The 23,447-nt window shown below is 46.3% G+C and overlaps 1 protein-coding gene across 13 annotated transcripts in view; it reads left to right on the top strand.

Moving 5' to 3' along the window:
* Positions 1-23,447, top strand: part of RALGPS1 (Ral GEF with PH domain and SH3 binding motif 1) — a 330,788-nt gene that overhangs the window by 149,833 nt on the left and 157,508 nt on the right. For 11 of the 13 annotated variants that reach the window (XM_066256190.1, XM_066256189.1, XM_066256181.1 and 8 more), the window contains exons 5-7: positions 4,953-5,036; positions 16,689-16,778; positions 19,174-19,266. In XM_066256190.1, coding sequence (XP_066112287.1) covers positions 4,953-5,036; positions 16,689-16,778; positions 19,174-19,266 — 267 coding nt within the window. The remainder of the gene's footprint in view (positions 1-4,952; positions 5,037-16,688; positions 16,779-19,173; positions 19,267-23,447) is intronic. The other 2 variants (XM_066256191.1, XM_066256186.1) reach the window with 1 other exon arrangement.

The raw sequence follows: 23,447 nt of genomic DNA, 5'->3' as shown, positions 1-23,447 counted from the left end.
ATTGGAAACTGCCAAGCTGCTTTCCCGTATTGCTGTGCCATTGTGCATGCCTAGCAGTGAGGTATGAGAGTCCCGAAATGCCTTAGCCCTTAGACCCCTTTCCAGCCCCGGAACTGATGCAGTCTCGCCCACTGCTCAGCAACTCACCCATTCCCGGGGTGGTTTTAGAACTCCTTGGACTAAGTATGTGATTGTTCCACCAGTTCTTATGCTTGTTCCAGAGGATAGATGGGCGGAATGAGGATGGGCAGAGTAAGGAGGAAGAAAAAAAGGTTGCTATTAGAGCAAAATGCTAATGTAGTGTTGCTGGCTGCTCACCTGATTCACCTGATGGTGGCCCTTGAGGTCAGCTTTAGTCACCCTTCCCTGAGGTGGTGCACTTCCCAGGTGGGCATATTTCAGGAATGTGATTCGGAGAAGATTGCAGTCAGAATTAAGCACATGTATGGTAGCGCCATGTGCAGGCACTAACTTCCTGTGGCCCTGTAGCCTAGGACATGTGGGGTCTTCAGGGAGGTTCATCTCATTCCCCAGGTCACTTCTTCCAGGGCCTTACTTTGCTGTGTGCAGGCCTTCCATAGGCCATTTCAGGGCATCTGAGTCCCGGGCCCCTAAGCACAAAGCTGGAGGCGCCTGGGGCGCTTCTGGCACTGTGGCCCCAGAGTCTCTGTTGACTCTCGCTGTCACCTAGGAATGCTTGCAGGTGGATGTATTAAGACAAAGTTGTTTTCACATTAGAGATTTTTTTTTCATAGACAGTTTCTTTGTAATAAACATTCTCCTTGATGTCAGATGAATGTCTAAGTGAATCTCACATTATGTGTATTTTATATAAGACAGCAGCTGGCCAGACACCCTTTCGGTCTGGGCCTGCCGATTTTGAGGTGTTTGTGGGGTGCCAGTGAAGGTGTGGCCCGGAGGTAGCTGAGTATCCTGGTCTGGAGCTCAGTAGAAAAACGTGGGCTGAACACAGATATGCGTGGAAGCCATGCAGTATGTGTGATCTCCCGGGGGGAAAGCAGACTTAGAAGAATATGGAAAATGACCCTGGACAGATTCAGGTGGAGGTGGGGGATATGTCAGAAAAGAAAAAAGCAACTGGCAAATAAGACCAAGAGTGAGGGCACTGAGAGGTGAGAAGACAACCAGAAGAACACAGGGCGGAAAGGCAAGAACAGAGTGACAAATATCGTTGCCTAGCCAAGACGTTGTGGCTGGTAGAGGAAAGGGCAGTTTCAGCGGAGCAGGGGCAGAAAGCTGGAGCGAGAAGCAGGTTGAGACAGTGAGAACCTAGAACGACACTTTCAAGAAAGAGGAAATGGAAGGTCTAGAAAAGATATTTTTTGTTATTTCTCTCATTGTTATTGATATCATTATTGTTATTATTAACAAGAGAGGCTTATGCACTTTAAAATATTAGCGGGAAGAAGGAATTGGAGAAGAATTGGGTGAAGATACAGGAACTAAAGAGGGAATCAGCTCCTCTGAGCAAGGGGAGGGGAGGGGACCCAGAGCCAAGGAGGAGGGTGGATCTGAGAGAACAGGGTGTCTCTTCCATTAGAGCCAGAGGAAGGTACATTTGTATGTTTAGTGGCAGAAAATTTTCTTCTGACATCCTTTTTCTCTGATGAACCTGGGGAACATCTGCATGACAGAGAGGTCCCAGAAGAAGCTGGCAAAGGATTGTGCAGGCTGTTCCTCTCCTTTCACGTCCACTTAACCTCAGCCGAGAGCTCTGAGTCAGAGTCAAGGGCAGTCTGGGCCGCACCATCCCCTCTCCTCCCCTGCAGCCCAGGGCCGCCTGAGCGAGCAGCTCCTCGGTGATGCGGGGCCACCAGGGCCTTCAGCTTCAGCCCCAACCGTGTCTCCCTTCTAAACCAGCCCTGTATCCTCTGGTCAGTTTGAACTGAATGACACTTCAATCCGTTCCATAGCATGGGCCTTTTTTAGGCCTTAGTGACTGGAAGAGTTTTGTTCTATGACCTCACATTTTCCAAGCCCACTTCACGCAGATGGAATCTCTTGTAATCCTGTAAGGCCAAACACAGGAGAGGAATGGTGCCAAGGATGTTGGGCTCAGGACTTGTTTTAGGAGATAGAATGGTCTTTCTTTTGACATCTTCATAAATCTTTCTGCACTGAATTTGAGAGATTTTTAACACCGAAGAACACTCATACTCCATTCATTCAACATATGCTGCTTGGCCTCTGCTGTGAGCCCGGCCTCTGCCCTGTATGTCACCTCTTTTGTCAGGCTCTCTTTTGGTCTCTGCTGCAATGCTGTCGAGTTCATGTCAGCAGCCCTGTTTTCATCAGCGATGAAACCGATGCCAAGGGAGGTTAACTTACCTCTGGTGGCCCAGGAAATAAATGATGGGGCTGGGATTTGGAGCAAGGTCTTTGGCTCTGAGTGCTTGGCTTTTTCTATTTTATCGAGGAAACTCTTCAACAGTGTTTTACTCTGTTGGGTTTTAATTTTAAATGTTACATGTTTTCCAGTGTAAAAGTTTCCTTAGGGAATTGTCAAGACTCAAGAACTGCACATACGGTTTTTTAGTCAGGGTTTTAGGAATGTTCAAATCAAATAAATTCAGGGAAGGTATATTAACTATGTGCTTTCGTTCCTGCCTGCATGACATCAACAAAATGAAAGAGAAATAGTAATAGATTTGTAAATAAGTCAAGACAGCAACAAGAATGTGGTATGGGAGAAAGCAGGGGGTGTTTGGGGTTAGAGCTGATTCTGATGGCAGCATGACCCCGGGAAGAAGTGGGGAGATAACCTTTATCCTGCACTTGGCATGTGCTGGGCAAACTGTGTGTCTTAATCTCATCTAACGGTCATGATGAGCTTCACAGATAAATAGAGTATTATAGAGTATTATACCCACTTTAAAATGAGACTGTTGAGGTTCGGAGACAATAAACAACATGCAGGTGGTGTGTGGAGGGCCAGGAGCTGACCTGGGTCTGTTGAAGCTGAAGGTCCACACCACTCCATTCCCAGGATGCCTTCCTATGATACTTGTGCTTACAGACTCAATTAAATGTACAAACATACACACGCGCACACTCACATGCACACATATGTATTTATGTTTTTAACTTGGGCTGTTTATTAAAGAATTTGGAAAAAAAACAAAGGGAGCAACTATAAGCTTGAAATTAGGTAACAACCATGCTTTAGTCCTTGCAAACCAGTTTTATGAATTCCCTCTAATATCTGATTATAACCCATACCTTTTTGGGACTGGCTTTGGGATTCACAGGGGAGAAAGGCTCTTGTCTTCACAGTTGAACATTGAAAGAGCAATAACATACATTAACAAGATGAATAAAATCGGTGAAAAGGCAGAGCAGGTGGGAGAAGTAAATGTAACAGGTGGATCAGATACACATTTTCAGAACAAGGAGAATCATGGTACACAGGTAAATTCTGCGTCTCAAAGAGATTCATATGTACTTTAAAAGAGTAGGGGCAAAATTTGATTCAAGAGGATGAATGAGACCGGGCCCTGTTCTTCTTTGTTAAAATGGATGTGCTGAGAATAGATGAGATGACGTGGGAAGTGCCCCATCCAGTGCTGGCATGGGGGATTCTTGATAAATGGTCACATCCATTGGTATTGTCATCACTATTACTTGGGATCTAAATAGTGAGGATGTGAAGAACTTGGCAGGATCAGAGAAGGCTGAGTTTTCTCACATGGGTGACTGGGAGGGCAATGAAGTCAGTTATAGAAAGGAGGCAGCCAGAAGAGGAGCTGTGTTTCTCAGCTCCTGGTTGGTTCCCAGTTGTTCTCAAGGCCAGGTCATTCACCTTGTATCCAGAGCTGTCCATTGCCTTCAGCCAGGCTTCCCACAAATGCCTGTCTGTGCTTCATAGTTGGTCCTGAGATGCATTTGAAGGGCATGGCATGTAAGGCATAACTGCTCAGCAACAAGTTTTGTCTTGGGCCATTCCTACTGCCTTCCGTGACTTCCTGGTAGACTCTATGTCTACTCCCGCCAGTAGGCAGCTGGCTCCCTCTAAATATCTTATAAAAGTTCCAGGTGTGTGGCAAAATAATGTTATGAATAATACTGAGGCCTGATGGGAATTAAAAGGAGGTCTTGTAACTTAGGGGTAGAGAACTTTAGAATCTTCCCTTTCCTCCATTCTCTGCCAGGGCTCCCCAGACACAAGCTGAGAATGCAAGGCATTTGCGCAGTGGCTTTTCATTGGTTCTTTTATATAACCTCCCAAGTAATCACATTAGATTGTTACACCCTTGGAAAGGAACCAGCCTCACTGGGAGGTTAAATTTAGGCGATTCGATCAAATTATAATGTTAAACCTGCTGGAAAAGAAGAGACAAGGTCTCTGGAGAAGATATTAAAAGGAACTGCTCCTTCTGTCCACTTTAGTTGTGTGAGGGACGGGAGAGTCCAGCTTCAGGAGAGAATCTGAGGCAATCCCAGAAGCTTCTCTGGTTGCAGCGGGCTTGGATGGGGCTTTCCTCGACTCCAGGCATGGAGGGTGCCATGTAGCTGATGAAACCGGAGATTCTCCAGCCAGATTTAAATTTTAAGTTCGTCTGTGGGCAATGAGCCTCACTAGTTAAAACATGACATCCTCTCTCAGACAATTCTCATCAGGAAGGGACCTCTGATCCCAGAAAGGCTGGCAGAGTGGCAGTGAGGGGGTTAAGCATGTTTTGGCACCGAAGCCCTGGGAAATGTGGCTAGGGTTGTGGCGAAACTTTTCCTCGCCTTGGGTGGGGTGTAAGGGTCCAAGGCAGGCATCTCCATCTCGCTCTCCTCCCCAGAGGAGAATCTTCTCCCCCTGGTGAAGACATGAATGGCCAAGGCTCAGTTCTTCTCAATCTCTGAGTCCATGTTCTAATTAGATGCCCCTGGCATGTTTGCATCCCTATCAGAACCACTGTTGAAATGGACTCTTTGCTTTCTAGGAACTAGCCAGCTGTGGATGGAGTAAGAAGGAGAAACATAGTCTCGCCCCAAACGTTGTGGCTTTTACCCGGAGGTTTAACCAGGTAAGTAACCCCTTGCATGTGCCTGTCCGGATAGCAGAATTGTCCCCTGTGGGCTGCTGCCCTGTCAGGGTTCAGTCCCAGGCACTTGGCCCCAGGTCCAGTCCTGTCTTCCTGAAGCCCCCATCTTTATCCATTCTTGGGCCATCACAGTCCTTTCTTTTTCACACAGCAAGTGATACTGAACACATCTTTCCTGTGTTTAAATTGCTTCAGTGGCTTCTAATTCCACATGGGCTAAGGTTCAAGCCCCTTAATTGCCCTGCAAGGTCCTGCATGGTGGATGTGGTTTATGTCCTTCTGCCAGCCTCATCTCTCGTTCCTCCCCCTGCTCTGAAGGCTTTAGCCGCCCTGGCCTTCCTCCTCTTACCTGATGTACCACATCTCTGTCCTGTCAGGCTTCCATACGTGCTGTCTTCTCAGTTCAGAATTCTGCCTCCCTGCTCAGTGCCCAGTCAGATCTCAGCCTGAGTGTCTCTTCCTTGGGCAGGCTTCTGTGAGCAAGTCCCTAGACTGTAAGGTCCCCGCCAGGCATTCCCTCGCTGCACCGGTCCTTCACCATGTGGCCTTTTCCTCATTTTGTGTGACTCTCGTCTCCATCTCTTTGCCAGTCTTTGAGCTCCACGGGGGCAGGAACCATATCTACCTTGTTCATCACTGCATCCTCCACCACTTTTCCTGATGTCAGGTGCATAATAGATCCCCAGTAAATATTTGTGGAATGGATGAATGAGGTACTTAGGAAACATTCGTTGAGTTCCTTTGAATTCCTGGTGGCCAGGTCACTGGATTCATACGTACTACTACAAACTGACCTGGTCCAGTGAGAACCTCTGCTTCATGTAAGAGGATCTGCATCCCTACTTATGGAATGACGATGGGGACTTGACCTAACTGAGGGGCATGGGCTTCTGAGTGCCCAGTCAGACCCCCTAGAACATGGTCTTCAGGAGAAAGCTCTCTGCAAGATCCCCTTTGGATAGATCAGACCCCCACATGGTGCTGTTGACAGTGTTTCTTCATTTCTGCTTGTTTTTCTGGTTCCGAGTGAGGGCAGCAGCTGAGAGCAGCATAGTGTGCACGACCAGGCCTCGGGTGCTGGGCCTGGGCTCCTGTTAGCCCATCCCTCCCGGCAGCACCGGGTCCTGGGCTTCACCGGTCCTCAGTCCTGTCCAGGCTTCTCCAGCCTCAGCTCCCCCCGCCCCCAACCCCAGTACGGAGGAGCCTCCAGGAGCACCAGCTTCCAGTCCTGAAAGTAAGGCTGGCGAGCACTACTGCTGTTTTATGAGATATAATAGGAACTAAGTAAGGTCTAGATACCTCTGTGGTAGGGACTGCACACAATTTGTTTTGAAAAGGGAAGTTCTGAAGCCTTATGTTTCTTTTATCTTTGTTTCCAAAATTTTTCAACTGAGCTTAGTCTTTAAAAAAAGAAACAGATGTGCACACACTATCAGGGGATCCGTTTTTTCCTTAGCAGACTGACTGGGTGCCAGCTCCGCCCCCTCTACCCAGCTGCCGGGCTCCCGGAGGGGCCGCTGGGGGCTCTGATGTAAGCTGCTCTGCGGCTGAGGCCAGGTCAGCGGGCCAAAGGGCAGCGTGGCTTGTTCTGCGAACAACCGCATTGTGTCCAGATCCAACCAGTGAAATGAACCCGAGTAAAGCCACCCCTCCCTGAACAGCGCTCCGAGAAATGGTTTTCCTACTGGCCGGTCAGCCGCTCAGAGCAAGCAGCTCCTGGCTGTGGTCCTGGAAGCTCCGGTTTGCACACTGGCTGGCAGCCCATTCTGGTCGGCCACGGGGGCTGCTTTTTCTGAGATAAACTGGTTGGCATCCCCTTCTGGCAGACTTCCATGTGTGAGAACAAGCCTCCCCATCAGGAGGTACAGGAAAGCGGGTCACTTACCTCTGAGCCTCAGTTTCCTTATCTATAAATGAGGATCGTAACAGTACTCACCTTGCACAGTTGTTATGAAAATGAAACAAGAAAGCTACTGCAAGGGAAAGGAGAGAGCTGACTGTGGAAATGCAGAAAGGCTCTTGGGCAGAGACAATGGCCCAGAAGAAGTAGAGACTGTGACTTTGCAGTGCCCCTGTGGATGAGGGCAGAAGGATTTCTGTAGTTGTGCTGTGCAGCCTGGGAGCAGGGGCACAGGAGGGCAAATGCTTGGCTCCATCTACAATTGGGGGTTAGCACAGCAGGTTTTGTGGAAGGAGCAAAGGCCCAGGGAACTTAAAGGACTGCCTGTGTAGCGGCTGAAGTGACAAAAGGTAGATCAGTCTGCTCTAGGGGAAAGGGCTGCCAGGGCCTCCGGGGCATGGTGAGAGGAAGGACAGGCACAGAGGGCTCCAGGAGAAGGTAAAGACTAGAAGGGTAAAAGGTTGTTGCCCAGCTGGAATTTAAAGTTTCTGGGGCAGAGCAGTTCTGGGTAATAGTGAGGAGGTGGTAACTGAAGTGGTAGGTATATAGTGGTTGCTGAAGTAGTCAAGGGACCTTGAGGTCATGGTTATTCACACTGATATTGAAGTTGCCCAAGGAAGAAAACGGGATTTGGTATAGAGAGGAAGACAGTGATCCAGATCCTGATCTGTTCACCATTTCTATGATTTTACCCTTTTCAGATGTCAAATAGTGGAGGGGATCATATATAAAGAGCCTTTTCAAACTGGCTCTTTCACTGAGCAATATGCATTTAATATCCAGCCATGTCTTGATGTCTTACTCTTTTTTTATGAATGCTGTTCCATTAAATGGATATACCAATTTGTTCATCCATTCACCTATTAAAGGATGTCTATTTACTCCAGTTTTTGATGATTATGAATAAAATAGCTATAAACAAATGCATGCTGTGTGTGTGTGTGTGTGTGTGTGTTCATAAGATTTCAAATAAGCTGGGTAAATACCTAGGAGTACAATTACTGGATTGTGTCTGTACCATTTTGCATTCCTACCAGCAATGAATGAAAGTTTGTGTTGCTTCAGATCCTTGCCAGCAATTAGTGTTGTCAGGAATTTAAAATTTTATTTATTTATTTTAGCCATTCTAATGGTGTGTGGTAACCCCTCTTTGCTTTAGCCAGCCGCTGCTGGGTGTCCCATAGGAAGAGCAGGAGGAACCGCCACACAGATGGCATGTCAGTACCACAGTGGCCAGAGGGTGAAGGGAAAGAAAGCATGTTGTATAAGTATCAAATGGAGGATCCAGGATTGAGAAGACTCAGGGAGTAGATAACAAAGGTTTTTTCAAGTAAGTGAGCGGTTCTTATGGGGAAACTGATTAAGTATAACCTGTGGGACCGACTAAGTCAGTGGTCAGCAAACTCATTAGTCAACAGAGCTAAATATCAATAGTACAACGATTGAATTTTTTATTTTTATTTTTATTTTTTACAGAGACAGAGAGAGGGATAGATAGGGACAGACAGACAGGAATGGAGAGAAATGAGAAGCATCAATCATCAGTTTTTTGTTGTGACATCTTAGTTGTTCATTGATTGCTTTCTCATATGTGCCTTAACTGCGGGCCTTCAGCATACCGAGTAACCTCCTGCTCAAGCCAGTGACCTTGGGTCCAAGCTGGTGAGCTTTTGCCCAAACCAGATGAGCCCGTGCTCAAGCTGGTGACCTTGGGGTCTCGAACCTGGGTCCTCTGCATCCCAGTCCGACGCTCTATCCACTGTGCCACCGCCTGGTCAGGTGAAATTTCCTTTGAGAGCCAAATTTTTTAAACTTAAATTATACAGGTAGGTACATTGTTATTAACTTAATTAGGGTACTCCTAAACTGGCCAAAGAGCCACACTCAAGGGGCCAAAGAGCCACATGTGGCTTATTAGCCGCAGTTTGCTGACCGAGGCACTAAGTAAGTATAAGGACCAGGGACTAGGAGTGGGAAGACGGTTGCTTTATCCTAATAGAAGGTGGTTCCCTACCCAGGAAGCTCAGGCAGAGACCAAACGGCTTTGTCACAGTGGCTGCAGAACATCATGGGTGAGGGGACTTTTAAGTCCCTTCTAACTCCAGGTTTCTAAGAAGACTGTGAATGAGTTTATGAGAAATTTATGGCAAAGTATATTTCTCATAATAAAAGACAGGATTTTTAAACCTGAATTTTTTTTATGTTCTCATTCTTTTACTTGTGGTTGATTAGAGTTTTTTATGTTCACAACTATTCTGCTTTATTCATCTGTCATACTATTGTGAAATTTCCCAGGGGATATCTTAGTTTATAGTGGCTAAACTTTAGTGCTAATTATACCACTGGAACAATAATAGTGAAAATAATAGCTTACGTGTTTTAAAAGTTTATTAGCACCATGACCAAGTGACATTTATTTATTTATTTACAGAGACAGAGAGAGGGGTAGATAGGGACAGTCAGACAGGAATGGAGAGAGATGAGAAGCATCAATCATTAGTTTTTTGTTGTGACACCTTAGTTGTTCATTGATTGCTTTCTCCTATGTGCCTTGACTGTGGGCCTTCAGCAGACTGAGTAACTCCTTGCTCGAGCCAGCAACCTTGGGCTCAAGCTGGTGAGCTTTTGCTCAAACCAGATGAGCCTGCACTCAAGCTGGTGACCTCGGGGTCACGAACCTGGGTCTTCCGCATCCCAGTCCAATGCTCTATTCACTGCGCCACCGCCTGGTCAGGCTGATTGCTTTCTCATATGTGCCTTGACCGTGGGCCTTCAGCAGACTGAGTAACCCCTTGCTCGAGCCAGTGACCTTGGGTCCAAGCTGGTGAGCTTTGCTCAAACCAGATGAGCCCGCGCTCAAGCTGGCGACCTCAGGGTCTCGAACCTGGGTCCTCGTCATCCGAGTCTGATGTTCTATCCACTGCACCACCGCCTGGTCAGGCCCAAGTGACATTTATTACAGGTATGCATGACTGGTTCAACAGTTGAAAATCAGCTAGTGTAATCTAGTGTATTCGTAGGCTAAAGAAGAGAAATTATATATTTTGTTTGTTTGTTTGTTTTTTGTTTGTTTGTTTTGTATTTTTCTGAAGCTGGAAACAGGGAGAGACAGTCAGACAGACTCCCGCATGCGCCCGACTGGGATCTGCCCCTCCGGGGCATCGCTCTGTTGCGACCAGAGCCACTCTAGCGCCTGGGGCAGAGGCCAAGGAGCCATCCCCAGCGCCCAGGCCATCTTTGCTCCAATGGAGCCTCGGCTGCGGGAGGGGAAGAGAGAGACAGAGAGGAAGGAAAGGGGGAGGGGTGGAGAAGCAGATGGGTGCCTCTCCTGTGTGCCCTGGCCAGGAATCGAACCTGGGACTTCTGCACGCCAGGCCGACGCTCTACCACTGAGCCAACCGGCCAGGGCGATAAATTATATTATCATACTAATTGATTCAAAAAAACATTTGACAATACCCATTCATGACAAAAAGTAAATCTCAGCAAATTAGGAATAGAAGGGGAACTTTTTCAACTTGATAAAGGACATCTACACACATCCTGCAGCCAGCATCATAGTAAGTGGTGAGATACTAGATGCTCTGCCCAGGACTGGGAACAAGGCAAGGATGTGCTCTCTTAACCACTTCCACTCAACATCATACTGGAAGTCCTAATTAGTGCAATAAGACAAGAAAATAAAGATATACAGATTGAAAAGAAATAAAACTATTCACAGATGACATGATTGTCTATGTAGAAAATCTCAAAGAAATCTATAAAAAAGAACTCCTGGAACTAATAAGTGAGTATAGTAAGGTTGCAGTTTACAAGATCAATATTCAAAAGCTTTCCTATACCAGCAATGATGAATTGGAATTTGAAATTAAAAAAAATTTATAATAGCAAAATGCACACAAAGAAATACTTAAGTATAAGTACAGGTTCTGTATGTACAGGTTCTGTATGTGGAAAACTATAGAACACTGATGCAAAAAAATCTAAGTATAATAGATTGAAACAAATAGGCAGATATCCTATCTTCATGGATTAGATGATTCATTATTAAGATAAGTTCTTCCCAACTTGATCTATAAATTCAGTTCAGTTCCAATCAACATCTCGGTAAGCTATTTTGTAAATATCAATGAACTGATTCTAAAGTTTATATGGGAAGGCTAAGGACATAGAATAACCAACATAACATTAAAAATGAACAAAGTCAAAGGACTCACTCTACCTAATTTCAAGAATGACAATAAAGCTCCAGCATGGTAGTGATCAGAGTAGAGAGCTAGGACAGTGTAACAGAAGAGTGAACCCAGAGGTAGACCCACACAAACGTGTTCAGCTGCTCTTAGGTGCAGGAGGACATGCCGTGGAGAACAGGTCATTTCTTCAACAATTGATGCTGGAATAATTGGAATTTTTTTCATATATGAAATAATAAACCTAGAAACCAACTTTAGACCTTTCATAAAAATTAACTCAAAATGGATTGTAGACCTAAATGTAAAAGTCAAAACTATGAAACATAGAAGAAAATCTACATAACCTTTGCTAATGATGAGTTATTAGATATAACACTAAAAGTTCAATACATGAAAGAAAATTGAAAAGTTGGGCTTTATTAAAATTAAAAATTTCCACTTTGCTAAAGACACTGCTGGGAGAAAAACAAGACTAAGCACAGATTGGGAAAAATATTTGCAAGACACATATTGATAAAAGACTTGTTTCCAAAATATACTCTAAAAACCCAACACTGAGAAAACAACCCGATTAAAAAATGGGCAGAAGATCTGGACACCTTCCCAAAGATGTGCAGATGGCAAATAAACATGAAAAGATAATTTGTCATTGGGGAAATGGAAACACTACACACCTATTAAAATGGCTAAGAATATATATATATATAAAATTTTAAACCCCGCCAATACCAATTGCTAACAAATACCCAGAGCAACACAAAATCTCATTCATTGCTGGTGGGAATGCAAAATGGTACAGACACAATCCAGTAATTGTACTGCTGGGTATTTGGTTTCTAATATCATCGTCTGCTAAAAGGAACCCAGGCTCTTTGGAGAGTGTCTGATTTAGGACTGGGGCAAGAAATATACAAGATAAGCCTATAGCACCTTATAGTGCCAGAAAGTAAAGAAATGCTCAAACAAGCCAACAAACCGAAACAGTCGTGGGGTTATGTCAAAGGGCAGGGAGGCGGGAACCACTGAAAGAGTTCTTAGTGGCCAAAGATGGAGCAATTTGAGCAACAAAATAAGTAACATAGTATTGGATTGTAGGCCCTGGCCGGTTGGCTCAGCGGTAGAGCGTCGGCCTAGCGTGCGGAGGACCCGGGTTCGATTCCCGGCCAGGGCACACAGGAGAAGCGCCCATTTGCTTCTCCACCCCTCCGCCGCGCTTTCCTCTCTGTCTCTCTCTTCCCCTCCCGCAGCCGAGGCTCCATTGGAGCAAAGATGGCCCGGGCGCTGGGGATGGCTCTGTGGCCTCTGCCTCAGGCGCTAGAGTGGCTCTGGTCGCAATATGGCGACGCCCAGGATGGGCAGAGCATCGCCCCCTGGGGGGCAGAGCACCGCCCCTGGTGGGCGTGCCGGGTGGAACCCGGTCGGGCGCATGCGGGAGTCTGTCTGACTGTCTCTCCCTGTTTCCAGCTTCAGAAAAATGAAAAAAAAAAAAAAAAAAAAAAAAAAAAAGAAGTGATTAAATAAATAAATGGAGGAGACAAAATAAATCTCCTATGCAGAAGGATTCTAAATAATTTATGTAGATATTTTATCCTCAGGTAGGTAGAGCTCAGCTGCCCACTTCCTTCTATAGTGACTTTCTTGGCAAGTCTGAGGTGAAGGTATTATTTATGTAATCAATTCCCTATTGATGGGCATTTTGTTTTTTTCTATTCTTTTGCTTTATAAACAGTGCTTTAGTGAACCTTTTACATTTGTCCCCCTAAATTTCTGTATATTCATAAAGTATTCTAGGGAGAATATAATATAACTTTAACATCTTGAAAGATATATTCAAGTTGTTCTTCAAAATGGTCCTTTGAATTTATATTCCCCCAAACAGTGTATAGGGATACCAATTCCTCCACATTTTTGGTACAATATATGACTCACAAAGGGCTAATTAATTTCTTTAATATACAAAGACCATTTACTAATCAATAGTGAGAGGACAGATGTCCCAAAAGAAAGATGGTTGAAGGGCCTGAACAGGTAATTCACAAGGAAAATGGTACAAGTAGCCTATAAATATTTGTAACAAAAAACTTTTTTAAAAAGTATAAAAAAAATGTTAACTGAGTAGTCATGAAAGAAATACAAAATAGAAACAGACATTTTTTCCATTAGTTGAGTAAAGAAAAGATGTTGTAATAACTAGTATATTTGCCTGCATGTGGGAACATGGATCTGTTCAAACCTGATGATAGAATCTGTGGTGGAGCAGTGGATAAAGTGTCAACCTGGAACGCTGAGGTCATCGATTCAAAACCCCTAGGTCACAGGCTCTAAGTGTGGGCTTGTCAGCATGGCATCACTGGCTTGAGCAGGGGAATCGTTCACATGATCCCAAAACTTGCCAGCTTGAGCCCAGAGGACACTGGCATGAAAAGCCTAAGGTTGCTGGCTTGAGTAAGGGGACGCTGGCTCAGCCCCGGTCAAAGCACGTGTGAGAAGCTGCTCAATGTACAACTAAAGTGAAAGCAACTATGAGTTGATGCTTCTCACCCTCACTCTTCCTTTCTCTCTTTCTCTTTATCTCAAAAAAAAACCCAAAAAACCTTAGAGACCAAGTTTTTATATATACTTTTGAAAAAAGGTACACATACTTTTATTCATTCCACCTTACAAGAATTTATCCTAAGACCTTAATTAAAAGTATATGAAGATATATGTGTAAATATGTTCACCAAAGCATTTTTATTACAACAAAATAATTAGAAATAACCTACCCAACAATAGAGGGGTTACTTAATGATGCTACACCCTTAAGATGAAGTATTTATTTAGCAGCTGCTAAAAACTATGTTGTAGAAGAATGCCTATTCATGTATAAAAATTCTCATGAGCCTGACCAGGCAGTGGCGCAGTGGATAGAGCATCAGACTGGGATGCTGAGGACCCAGGTTCGAGACCCCGAGGTCGCCAGCTTGAGCACGGGCTCATCTGGTTTGAGCAAAAAGCTCGCCAGCTTGGACCAAAGGTCTCTGGCTCAAGCAAGGGGTTACTCAGTCTGCTGAAGGCCCGTGGTCAAGGCACATATGAGAAAGCAATCAATGAACAACTAAGATATCGCAATGCGCAACAAAAAACTAATGATTGATGCTTCTCATCTCTCCGTTCCTGTCTGTCTGTCCCTGTCTATCCCTCACTCTGACTCTCTCTCTGTCTCTGTAAAAAAATAAAATAAAATAAAATTTAAAAAAATTCTCATGATAATATATACTAATTTAATTGAAAAATACAAACATATGCTCTTTGTATGGGAAAAAGATGAGAAGGGCACATACCACGAGGTTTGTCATGCTGGTCTGCATATGAGAATGAGGTTATAAGTGATTTGTCTTTAGTGCTTATCTCTGTTCCCTTGTTTTCTGCTTTAAGCTACTCTTAAGTTATGTAGTTAGAAAAGAGAATTAAAAATGTTTTAAACTGCAGATTCTGTCTTTGGGATAGTTTCATATTTGCCCTTCCTTTCCAACTGCTTCTACAATACATGGCCCTAGCTCAGGCTTCCCATCTCTCACTTAGACCATTGCCAGCTTCCTGTTTGGTGTCCCTACAAAAGGATCTCACCTGTCATTATGCTCAGCAGCCTCTGGGGCTCGCCCCGTGTGTAATTATCTCAGGTCCTTCTTGTCACTTTGTTGTTGCAGACCTCACAGTCTGGCTTCCACGGACCTTTCTAACATCAGTCTCCCTCATGATCCCCACCCCGCAGAGTACCTGCACAGCAGTCCTGTTGACCTGCTCCCTTCTCCCTGGGCCTGGTGTATACAGTCACCCCTCAATCCTTTCTTTACCTTCAAGGGCTGCCTCCTCCAAGAAGCCTTCCTGTATGATCACTTCCCCGCATACTCCAGGCCATGATCACCAGCTGCCCTTTAATATGGTGACTTCTGGAGGACCCTGTCTCCTCCTTTGATGACCGCAGGCAAGCACTGTTAGGGTCTGGACTTGCAGTGCCCAGAGAGAGCCTACATACAGTACAGGCTTCATGAAGGTCTGTTAGATGGAACTGGCCCAGTATTACCTCTGTGTACCATGTGCTGCAGATCAGAGTCAACTCTGTCATGTTCCATAATTATGCCTTCAATATGTATGACTTTATGGCACGCAGGAATCTATTAAATTATACAGCACACATAAATGATCACACTTGAGATTATGTGGCATAAAATGTACATATTAAAATACAAAGTTTATGGGCATATCACTTGGTATCTAGAATATCTTTCTTCCATAACTGGCTAGTAAACATTTGAGTCTGAACTTAATTTTAGGTAATTCTTTGGAAAAATTGATTCTATGGAAACTGGGGCAAGTCCTGGAGGCAAGTACAGACATTTAGCAGAAAAAACTTTTCTATAATATTTCTGCTTAATATGAAAAGCCTAGTTTTGATTCTTGGTCACTCTTTCCTGTTTTCTCATTGAAAAGTGACAGTACTCCAGTAAAGAGAACACATTTGGTTGCTGCAGCAAATGTGCTTTGTTAACTCCAGAATGCCCTTAACTATTTTTTTCTTTGTAGAATTTAGAGGTTTTCAGTACCTCACCCTCCTTTTAATTGTCCATGTCGTCCACCCCGTGCCCAGCTCTCCCCTTCTCTGCAGTGCCCTGCTCGAGGGCACCTGTGCTCCACACAGAACTATTGTCGCAGCAGCGAGACAGAAGCAAGAAACTAGGCACTCCCCACCTTCCTGGGCACGAAGCCCCTTCTGTGTTCATTGAGCTGCTATGTGAGTCAGCTACACGCTGGTGGATGACTTTCTTGGTCCCACCAAAGGACTCAGGGCCTTGAAGATGTTGATTTATGTGAAAGGTCAAACGTGAATAATGTTCTGAACCAAAAGTACCAGTCTGTTCTTGTAGCATCTGCTGTCTCCAGAAAATCATGCCCTTAACCTGCATTGCTTTATGGAACTTTGAAAGATGCTTCTGTATCATTTAAATTAGTATTTGGGCGACCTTAGCTTAGAAAATTAAACTTGTTACAGTTGTGTGGATATTGGGCATTTCTTCTTGTCTGGGGTCTGGCTGGGAATATGCATCTCATGGGTGGTACTGCCAGTATGCATATTCCTTTGGCCACTTGTCTGTCCGCCATCCATCCATCCATCCATCCATCCATCCATCACCTCCCCACAGCTGGGTTTCTTCTGAGTAGGAATCCTGTCTGATTCATCTCAAAATTCCCTGCATCACTTTTAGAGAAACATAGATGTGAAGGCGCAGTGATTCCCCCAGAGGGTTAAGAGTCCCTATTTCTCTCAGCACCACCTGGGGTGTTGGAGAGGTGGTGCTGAGAGTATGGGACCCGTTCGCTGGGTTGGGTGTCATAAAGGAACCTCGACCTCATACAGCCATAGGCTGTGTTCTCCCAGTTTCCCAACCTCGTGGAAATCCCATTAACAGTGGTGGGCAAGGGTGACATGGATGGTCCAGCATTTTAACAACTTTTCTGGTATGTGTGTGTGTGTCTGTGTACATGTATTTGACTCTACAGGTCAGTTTTTGGGTTGTACGAGAAATTCTAACAGCACAGACTTTAAAAATAAGGGCAGAAATCCTGAGCCATTTTGTGAAAATAGCCAAGGTAAGCCTTTTCTTTCTCCCCTTCCTTTCCTTTCTTTCTATGTCTCAAAAATGTGTTTCCTCAACGATATGGGAGCAGCTTTGCTCTGGGATGGACAGGGTTCACACGGAGCTGTAATCTGACTTCCCCAGACAGAGGCAGATGTGAGACCAGCCTGGCTGCCCACGGAGGCTCCTAGCCCCTGTGCACGCATTGGCGCACAGCCCTCTACCCCCGTGACTTTGGCAGCCAGCTATTCCCTCCGGCCTTTCTCACTCTTCATAAGGCCCCACGGGTTACCCCTGGGATCCATTCATCCTCTTACTTCAGATTTAGTCAGTGCCAGCGGTTGATGGGTTTTAGTTAGCATTGATGTTTGTGATACCATCATATTCTGCATAATTTTGTCCCCAGTCAACAAGGCTCACCCCACCCATCCTGAATTTAAGGCCTGGGCCAGATGACCCTGTTGCTTCTAATCCCAACTCCTGCCTCCTGGTCTGATGGGTTCTGTCCTTGTCAGTTGTTGGGTACCAGGCTCACGTCTGCATTCCACCTTTCCCCTCCTCTTCCCGCATTTCTGCCAGCCCACTCTCATCACTTACACTGCCCTGCTGACTCCTCCCCATACACTGCCCTCAACCACCAGACTTGCCTGACCCTTGACAGAACATGTTCTGTCTGGTTCATTCCTTGCTTTGTGTGTGTGTGTGCTGTCTTCCCACCAGATTCTAGACCAGCTGACCTTTATTGAGGCCCCTGACAAGCCAGGCACTAGCAGGTGCTTTACTGAAATGATCATATTCAATGCTCACATTAATATTATCCCATTCCCATGGGAAAAAGGGGAGACTTAGAGAGGTGAGTATTCATACCCATGACCCCACAGGGAGTCAGTAGTTGGAGCATGCTTCTCTTTGACCTCATGGAAAGGTTAAGTGCATTCATCGATAATGTATGTTAGGGGCAATGGGCACTTTTATGTCTTGTGGATTCTGAAGTCCTTGGACCAGGCTGGACATAATGCTATTTATTGCTCTTAGTGAGTTTGTGCTGGACCACATGAGAAAGTGGGATTAAGTTAAAGCCCACCTGGTGCTTTCAGTTTGGAAATGAGTCTATGGCCCCCACCAAGAGATCTAAAACGATCCCTTTTTAATCTCTGCCATCTTCCGATGGTGGATCGTCAGGCTGCACTGTGCCCTGGGACTGTTCTGTGCAAGCCTCTCCTTTCTCGGGGCTGTGGTTTCCCGTCTAAGCAGTGGAAGGGTAGATTAGATTGTCTCCCAGAGGACCTTCAGCTATGAAGAAATTCTGTGACAGGTATAGAAGCTCAGACGCACAGGATGGATTTCAGTTTACACAGAGAAGCTATTATTACATGACAGGAAGCAATTAGAGAAAGTTACACGATGTGTAAAATGAAGTGTGAACTGTGCAGTAAGGGAGAAATCTCTGAGTAGGAAAGGAGCTGCAAAGGCTAGGCATAAGGCTTTTCATTTATCTGTTCATTTTACGAGGTCCTTCTATGCGCTGTTCTAGGGACTGGGAACATGATGGCAGATCAGCTTTGTTTCTGCTCTCAGAGAACACACAGTCCAAGGTGGTTGAGAGGCAGGTGATAGCAAGTCCAGTCCAGTGTGCTAAGGAGATGCCCAGAGTGCTGTAGGATTAGACAGAAGGGGTCCCCAGCCTGCCTAGACTTGGGAACATAGTCAGGAAAGATAGAGGAGGTAGCACCTGAACTTGGAAGTACCCAAGAGAAGTGGCGGGGGTTGGGGGGAGACAAGTCTTCCCAACAAAGACCGAGCCACCCCCATCACGCTGAGTGCTCACCCTGGCGTCAGGCACGGGCCTAGGCAGTTTACGGGAGCTGTCCTGGATAGTAGAGGGCTGAGACGGAATCGAATCCAATGTCCTCACTAATTTGGGGTCTGGTTCAAAGGAGCATAGTCAAGTGATGGGGAAGCCAGAGCTCTGGCCGCCCGGCGGAGGGTTGTGCAGGTTAATAACAGCCTGGCTTAGCCCCTCTCCTCCTGGTGTCAGGTGATCACAGAAGAGCCGTGTTGATGTTGTTGGTGGTTTCAGTTTATAAAAGCCTACTGGGACAGTTCAGATTTGTCTGAAAAAGAACATAAAGGACATTATCAAACCTCATCCTGAGCCATGTTTCTGTCCAGCAACCACACCAGTCAGCTTATGAAATTTTGCAAATGTTGTAGATACAGACCCACCTTTTGAGAATTTGAAATAAAAAGAGCATATGGTTTCTATGAACTTCCTAGAACTATAGTTTCTACATGAGATATTTTTAAGTGTAATTGAATTTCATAAATATGACATTTGGTAACACTTGAGCATGTTTTGTTCTGTTGTTTATAGCTGCAAAATAATCTATTCCATATCTTTTTTTCAGAAACTTCTGGAACTCAACAACCTTCACTCTCTTATGTCTGTGGTGTCAGCGTTACAAAGCGCGCCCATCTTCAGGCTGACGAAAACCTGGGCTGTAAGTTAACCTTCCCACATCTGCCCCTTTGATTTGGGCCGTCATTCCTTGGGCAAGGCTCCTCGTTCCTGTAGCCCCGGAAGGCCTTCTCTGCCTGTCTGCCTTTTGCCAGCAGCAGAGGACAACTGGGGGTTAATGAAGTGTTCCCTGGGCATCCTTTATCCTTCAGTGACCTTCACCCCGTGTGGGGACGAGGAAGCTGTGAGGACCCTGCTGCAGATCGGTTGGAAGCCCCCTAGAGTGGGCCTTCCTGTACTCTACAGCGTCCTGGGTGATGTGGGGTCAGCGACATGACTCTGCCCTCCGCTTGGCTGGCATTCTTCTCTGGCTGGCCCCCAGCTGCTCTCGAGAAGGTCTCTGGGCTGATAGTTTGCAGCTGCCCTGGGTTGCTGGCCGTGTAGCCAAGAGTTTCTGGAGAAACCTGTGGCCCTCATGTAGGGAAAAATGATTTTCTCCTGAAGGCCATGGGTAATTTCAACCTAGAGGTGGAGTCTGATAGTTATATAATTGAGTCTGTAGGAAAGTTTTTCTGCTGTAAAAATACTTTAAAAATATCTCAGAACTCCTTAGCCTGGCACAGTGCCTTACTTGGGGAGAGTAATTGCTATTTCCATCGCTCATTAGCATTCACCTCCTGGCCCGCCTGGTCCTGGGTCTCTCACGGCCGCACAGCCCAGGCCTTTCAAGACCTGTTTGTGTCCCATGGACTCAAGGCGACTATGTGAAATTGTCAGCTGTGCTGCTGCAGCTCGTTTCCAAATGTCTTTCTGCCAGTCTGTGGGGCTGGGCTCGGTTCCACGCTTGGCTGTTTTAGGGGCCTTTAAACTGCTTAGAGATTATGCTGTGGGTGATCAGATCTAAGCCTTGTTTCTTTTAAGTTCAGTTTTGCATAGAGCTAGCTCAGGCCAAGTCAAGTGAGAAGTGTTAGCCTGGATTCCGAAAGCTGGGCTGTGTTCAGGTGCAGTTCAGAGCGTGACTTCTGTGGGACTTGTTTCCCGTACATCCTCAGAGAGGCTGACCTAGAGGAACGGTTTTCCCTCCTTGCTTTTGGAGCCCCAGGGGTTCCTTGGAGCTGCCATGGGGGCCAGCAGGCTTGGGGAAAAGAGGAAGGGTGCCAAGCAGAGGGCTCAGGCACTGTTTCTACCAGGGCGGCTCTGTTTGTATCAATTTTATGTGCTGGGCTTCTGGGCGAACTTCAGTTGAGCAGTGGCTTTAGAGGTCAAGAGCAAGTCTGGAAGCCACTGGTCTCTGCTGATGCTTCCAGCCCTGTGACTACCCGACTCCATCTGAGCTGTGAGGTTTGTTCATAAGGTGCTTGGATATCCTTTTCCAAATGAATTTTCCGTGATTTCAATGTTGTTGTTTCTTGTACTGCTGGGAGCCGTGCGTGGACCCAGGGAATGAATTCTGAATCTTGTGGTGCACAGACCTTACTGCCAGTGATGTAATTCTCAATGATTCCTCTAAGTTTACAGCTGAGGAGAGCCATAGGGAGTCTTGCAAGCCACCTGTCACCCACCTGTCCTGCTGACTGTAGGACAGCGGTTTGCACAGAGCGTTTGGGAAATGGAAGGAGCCAAACACATCACCTTTCCCTGTCATCCCAGTCACCCCAGCCCAGTGGAATTGACGACTACATTGTGTCCCTGACACTCTCTCCACACTTGTCCTCACACAGCACACAGCACATCTGCTCTGTGGTTTTGTTTACAGGTTTGCGTCCCCTTTCTGACTGCCTTCCTTCATGAAAGGTCTGATTTCCCCCTGTATCTTTGGTACCTGGCTGAGTATATGTTTGTTGTTTGAATTGTACATGTTTATTGTGCTTGACTCCTTCCTTCTCTTGCTATTATTGATAATTTCTGGTGATAACATTAGCCATAGAAATGTTGCCAGAAAAGAGCTCTTTCCCCTCTTTGCACATGTCCCCTGGGCTCACAGAGCAGGAGGAACAGGAGCTCTGGGGGCACTTCTGTCATCTCGATAGTCTTTGCTTATCAGAGAAGGAAGCTGAGGCTCTAAGAGGTCCAGTGACCTGTCCAAGATCACAGAGCTAGTGGATGCCAGGGCTGATGGGATACAGCTTGGCCTGCTGGACCCCATAGTCCATGTTCTTGGCCAGTGTGCCAGATAACTAGTCAGTGATGGAACCTGATATTGGAATCCGGCATGGAGAAACAGGCATCCACGCTACCTGGGAAGTGGGTCTGGAGAAGTGAGGCTGGTTCACTGTACAGGGGACAGGACAGGGCTGGCTCTCTGGGGTGCACTGAAATCCTGGGTGTCTGAGAAAATTAAAGGGAAGTGAGTTACAGGTTTGGGAGGAGACCTGCTACTCAGTTCATCATGGGTGACCTCCAGTGAGGGCCAGTTGGTCATTTGCTGTGGGACAGGTCAGCCAGTTGGCTGGTCCCCGGCTGGCTGCTGAGTGCCAGCAGCTGAGTGAGCTGGGACAGGACCGAGATTGACACTAGGTATAGGCCTGCACATAGTAGGCCTTTAATAAATGCTGGCTAGATGTACTAACCAGGAGGCAATCGCCTTCTGCTGGCCTGGAAAAAAACATAGACGGGCTGATTTGCCCCTGCACAAGGGCCACTTTGGAATATTGGCCGCTTCCAAACTATGAGACCTTAGAAGTTGTATCAACCAATTCTGATTTCCTGAGTACACATTACCATGTGTACTTATTCATTCTGCAAATCAAATATTTATTGAATGCTGCCTCCATGCCAGGCCTTAAGGCTATGCTCAAGGCCTCTGTCTTCGTGAGCTTTTTAATGTTATTCAGAGGAGACAGACATGTTATTGTGGGAGAATAAACACATGCCTAGTCTGGCTGGCGCAAGAAGTGATCTATGTTTGTGAATGCATGAAGTAATGAACAAAGAACTGTCAGATGGGAACAGAATGATGCGGAAGACTGAAACAGGAGGATGTGCTAGAAATGCCTGGTGTTCAAGCACAGCCTCTGATACCGAGTAACAAAAGGAGCCTGCCGTGCCAAAACGCGGGCAGGGCACTCCAGGCAGAGTGCAGGCCAGTGCAGAGGCCCGCAGTGGGAAGAAAGGCAAAGGCCAGTGGGGGCAGGAGGGGACCCAGTGGCCAGGAGACTGGTACAAGGCGCTGTGGAGGGCACGCAGGGCCGATCAGGAAAGGCTTGGCCTGGGAGACAGTGAGGCTGCATTCTAAATGTAGGAAAGGGTTTTAAACAGGAGAGACACGACCTGGTTTACAGTTGCTTTTAGTTTTCAGTTATTGTTGCTGCTGTGTGGAAACATTGCGTGGGGGATTTTGGAAGGGCCGACAGGGGAAATGGGGCCAGTTAGGAGGTGAAGGCTGAGCCTGGGAGAGCTGCGATGTTGGCTGGGATGGAGCAGTTTGCAGTGAATGTGGAGAGAAGCAGACTGATAGGCGTTCTGAGATAGAGTTGGCAGGGTTTGTGCTGGATGAGATGTTGGGGATGAGGACAGTAAAGGAGTGGAGAATGATTCCTCAGTGTTGTGCCTGAGCAACTGGGAAAATGGTGAAACCTGGTCCCTGGAGATGACTGACTTATTCACGAGTGACTTGGGGGGTATGGAATTCCTGGAGAAGGGGTGAGTCACTATTATAGTAATTGCAGTCATGTGCTACACACTGCACGCACGCACGCACGCACTCACACGCACAGCTTGCTCTGAGCACGTTCCTATTATGATTCACCCTTTCCTATTGAATTGATCCAGAGATTTTGACTCATCTATAGCAGCAAAGTGAAAAACTGAAGCTTCTGGCTGGGAGGACATCTCAGCCGGTGTGTCTGGAGGCTCGGTCTGCAGAGTGGTGGCCTGGAAGAGGAGCTTTCTGGGACAGGCTTCTCACTCCCAGACACCTGGGGGCACAGAGTCATTGAGCTGCAGTTCCAAGAATGGCTACTTTGCAAATATCCTAAGAAGGCAGATGTGTTTATATTTCAGATTTTAGTCTTCATCCCGGAAGTGTCCTAGTAGCACCCCCTCTGATGTTGTTGAGAAGGTGTTGACAGGCGTGGGCTTCAGTTTCAGGCTTTTCTGAGCCTTGGCTCAGGTAGGAGGCCAGGTGGGTGAGGGGGTGAGGAAATGGAAGGCAGAGGAAACCAACATTTGCACCCACCCGTTACTCCTTCCCCAGACGCTCCTCAGGGGCCTGCCTGCACTGCC

The sequence above is a fragment of the Saccopteryx bilineata genome, chromosome 2 (genome assembly GCF_036850765.1).
Source record: "Saccopteryx bilineata isolate mSacBil1 chromosome 2, mSacBil1_pri_phased_curated, whole genome shotgun sequence".
NCBI lineage: Eukaryota > Metazoa > Chordata > Mammalia > Chiroptera > Emballonuridae > Saccopteryx > Saccopteryx bilineata.
The sequence above is the reverse complement of the archived record's forward strand: the minus strand, read 5'-3'. Positions and strand labels throughout refer to the sequence as shown.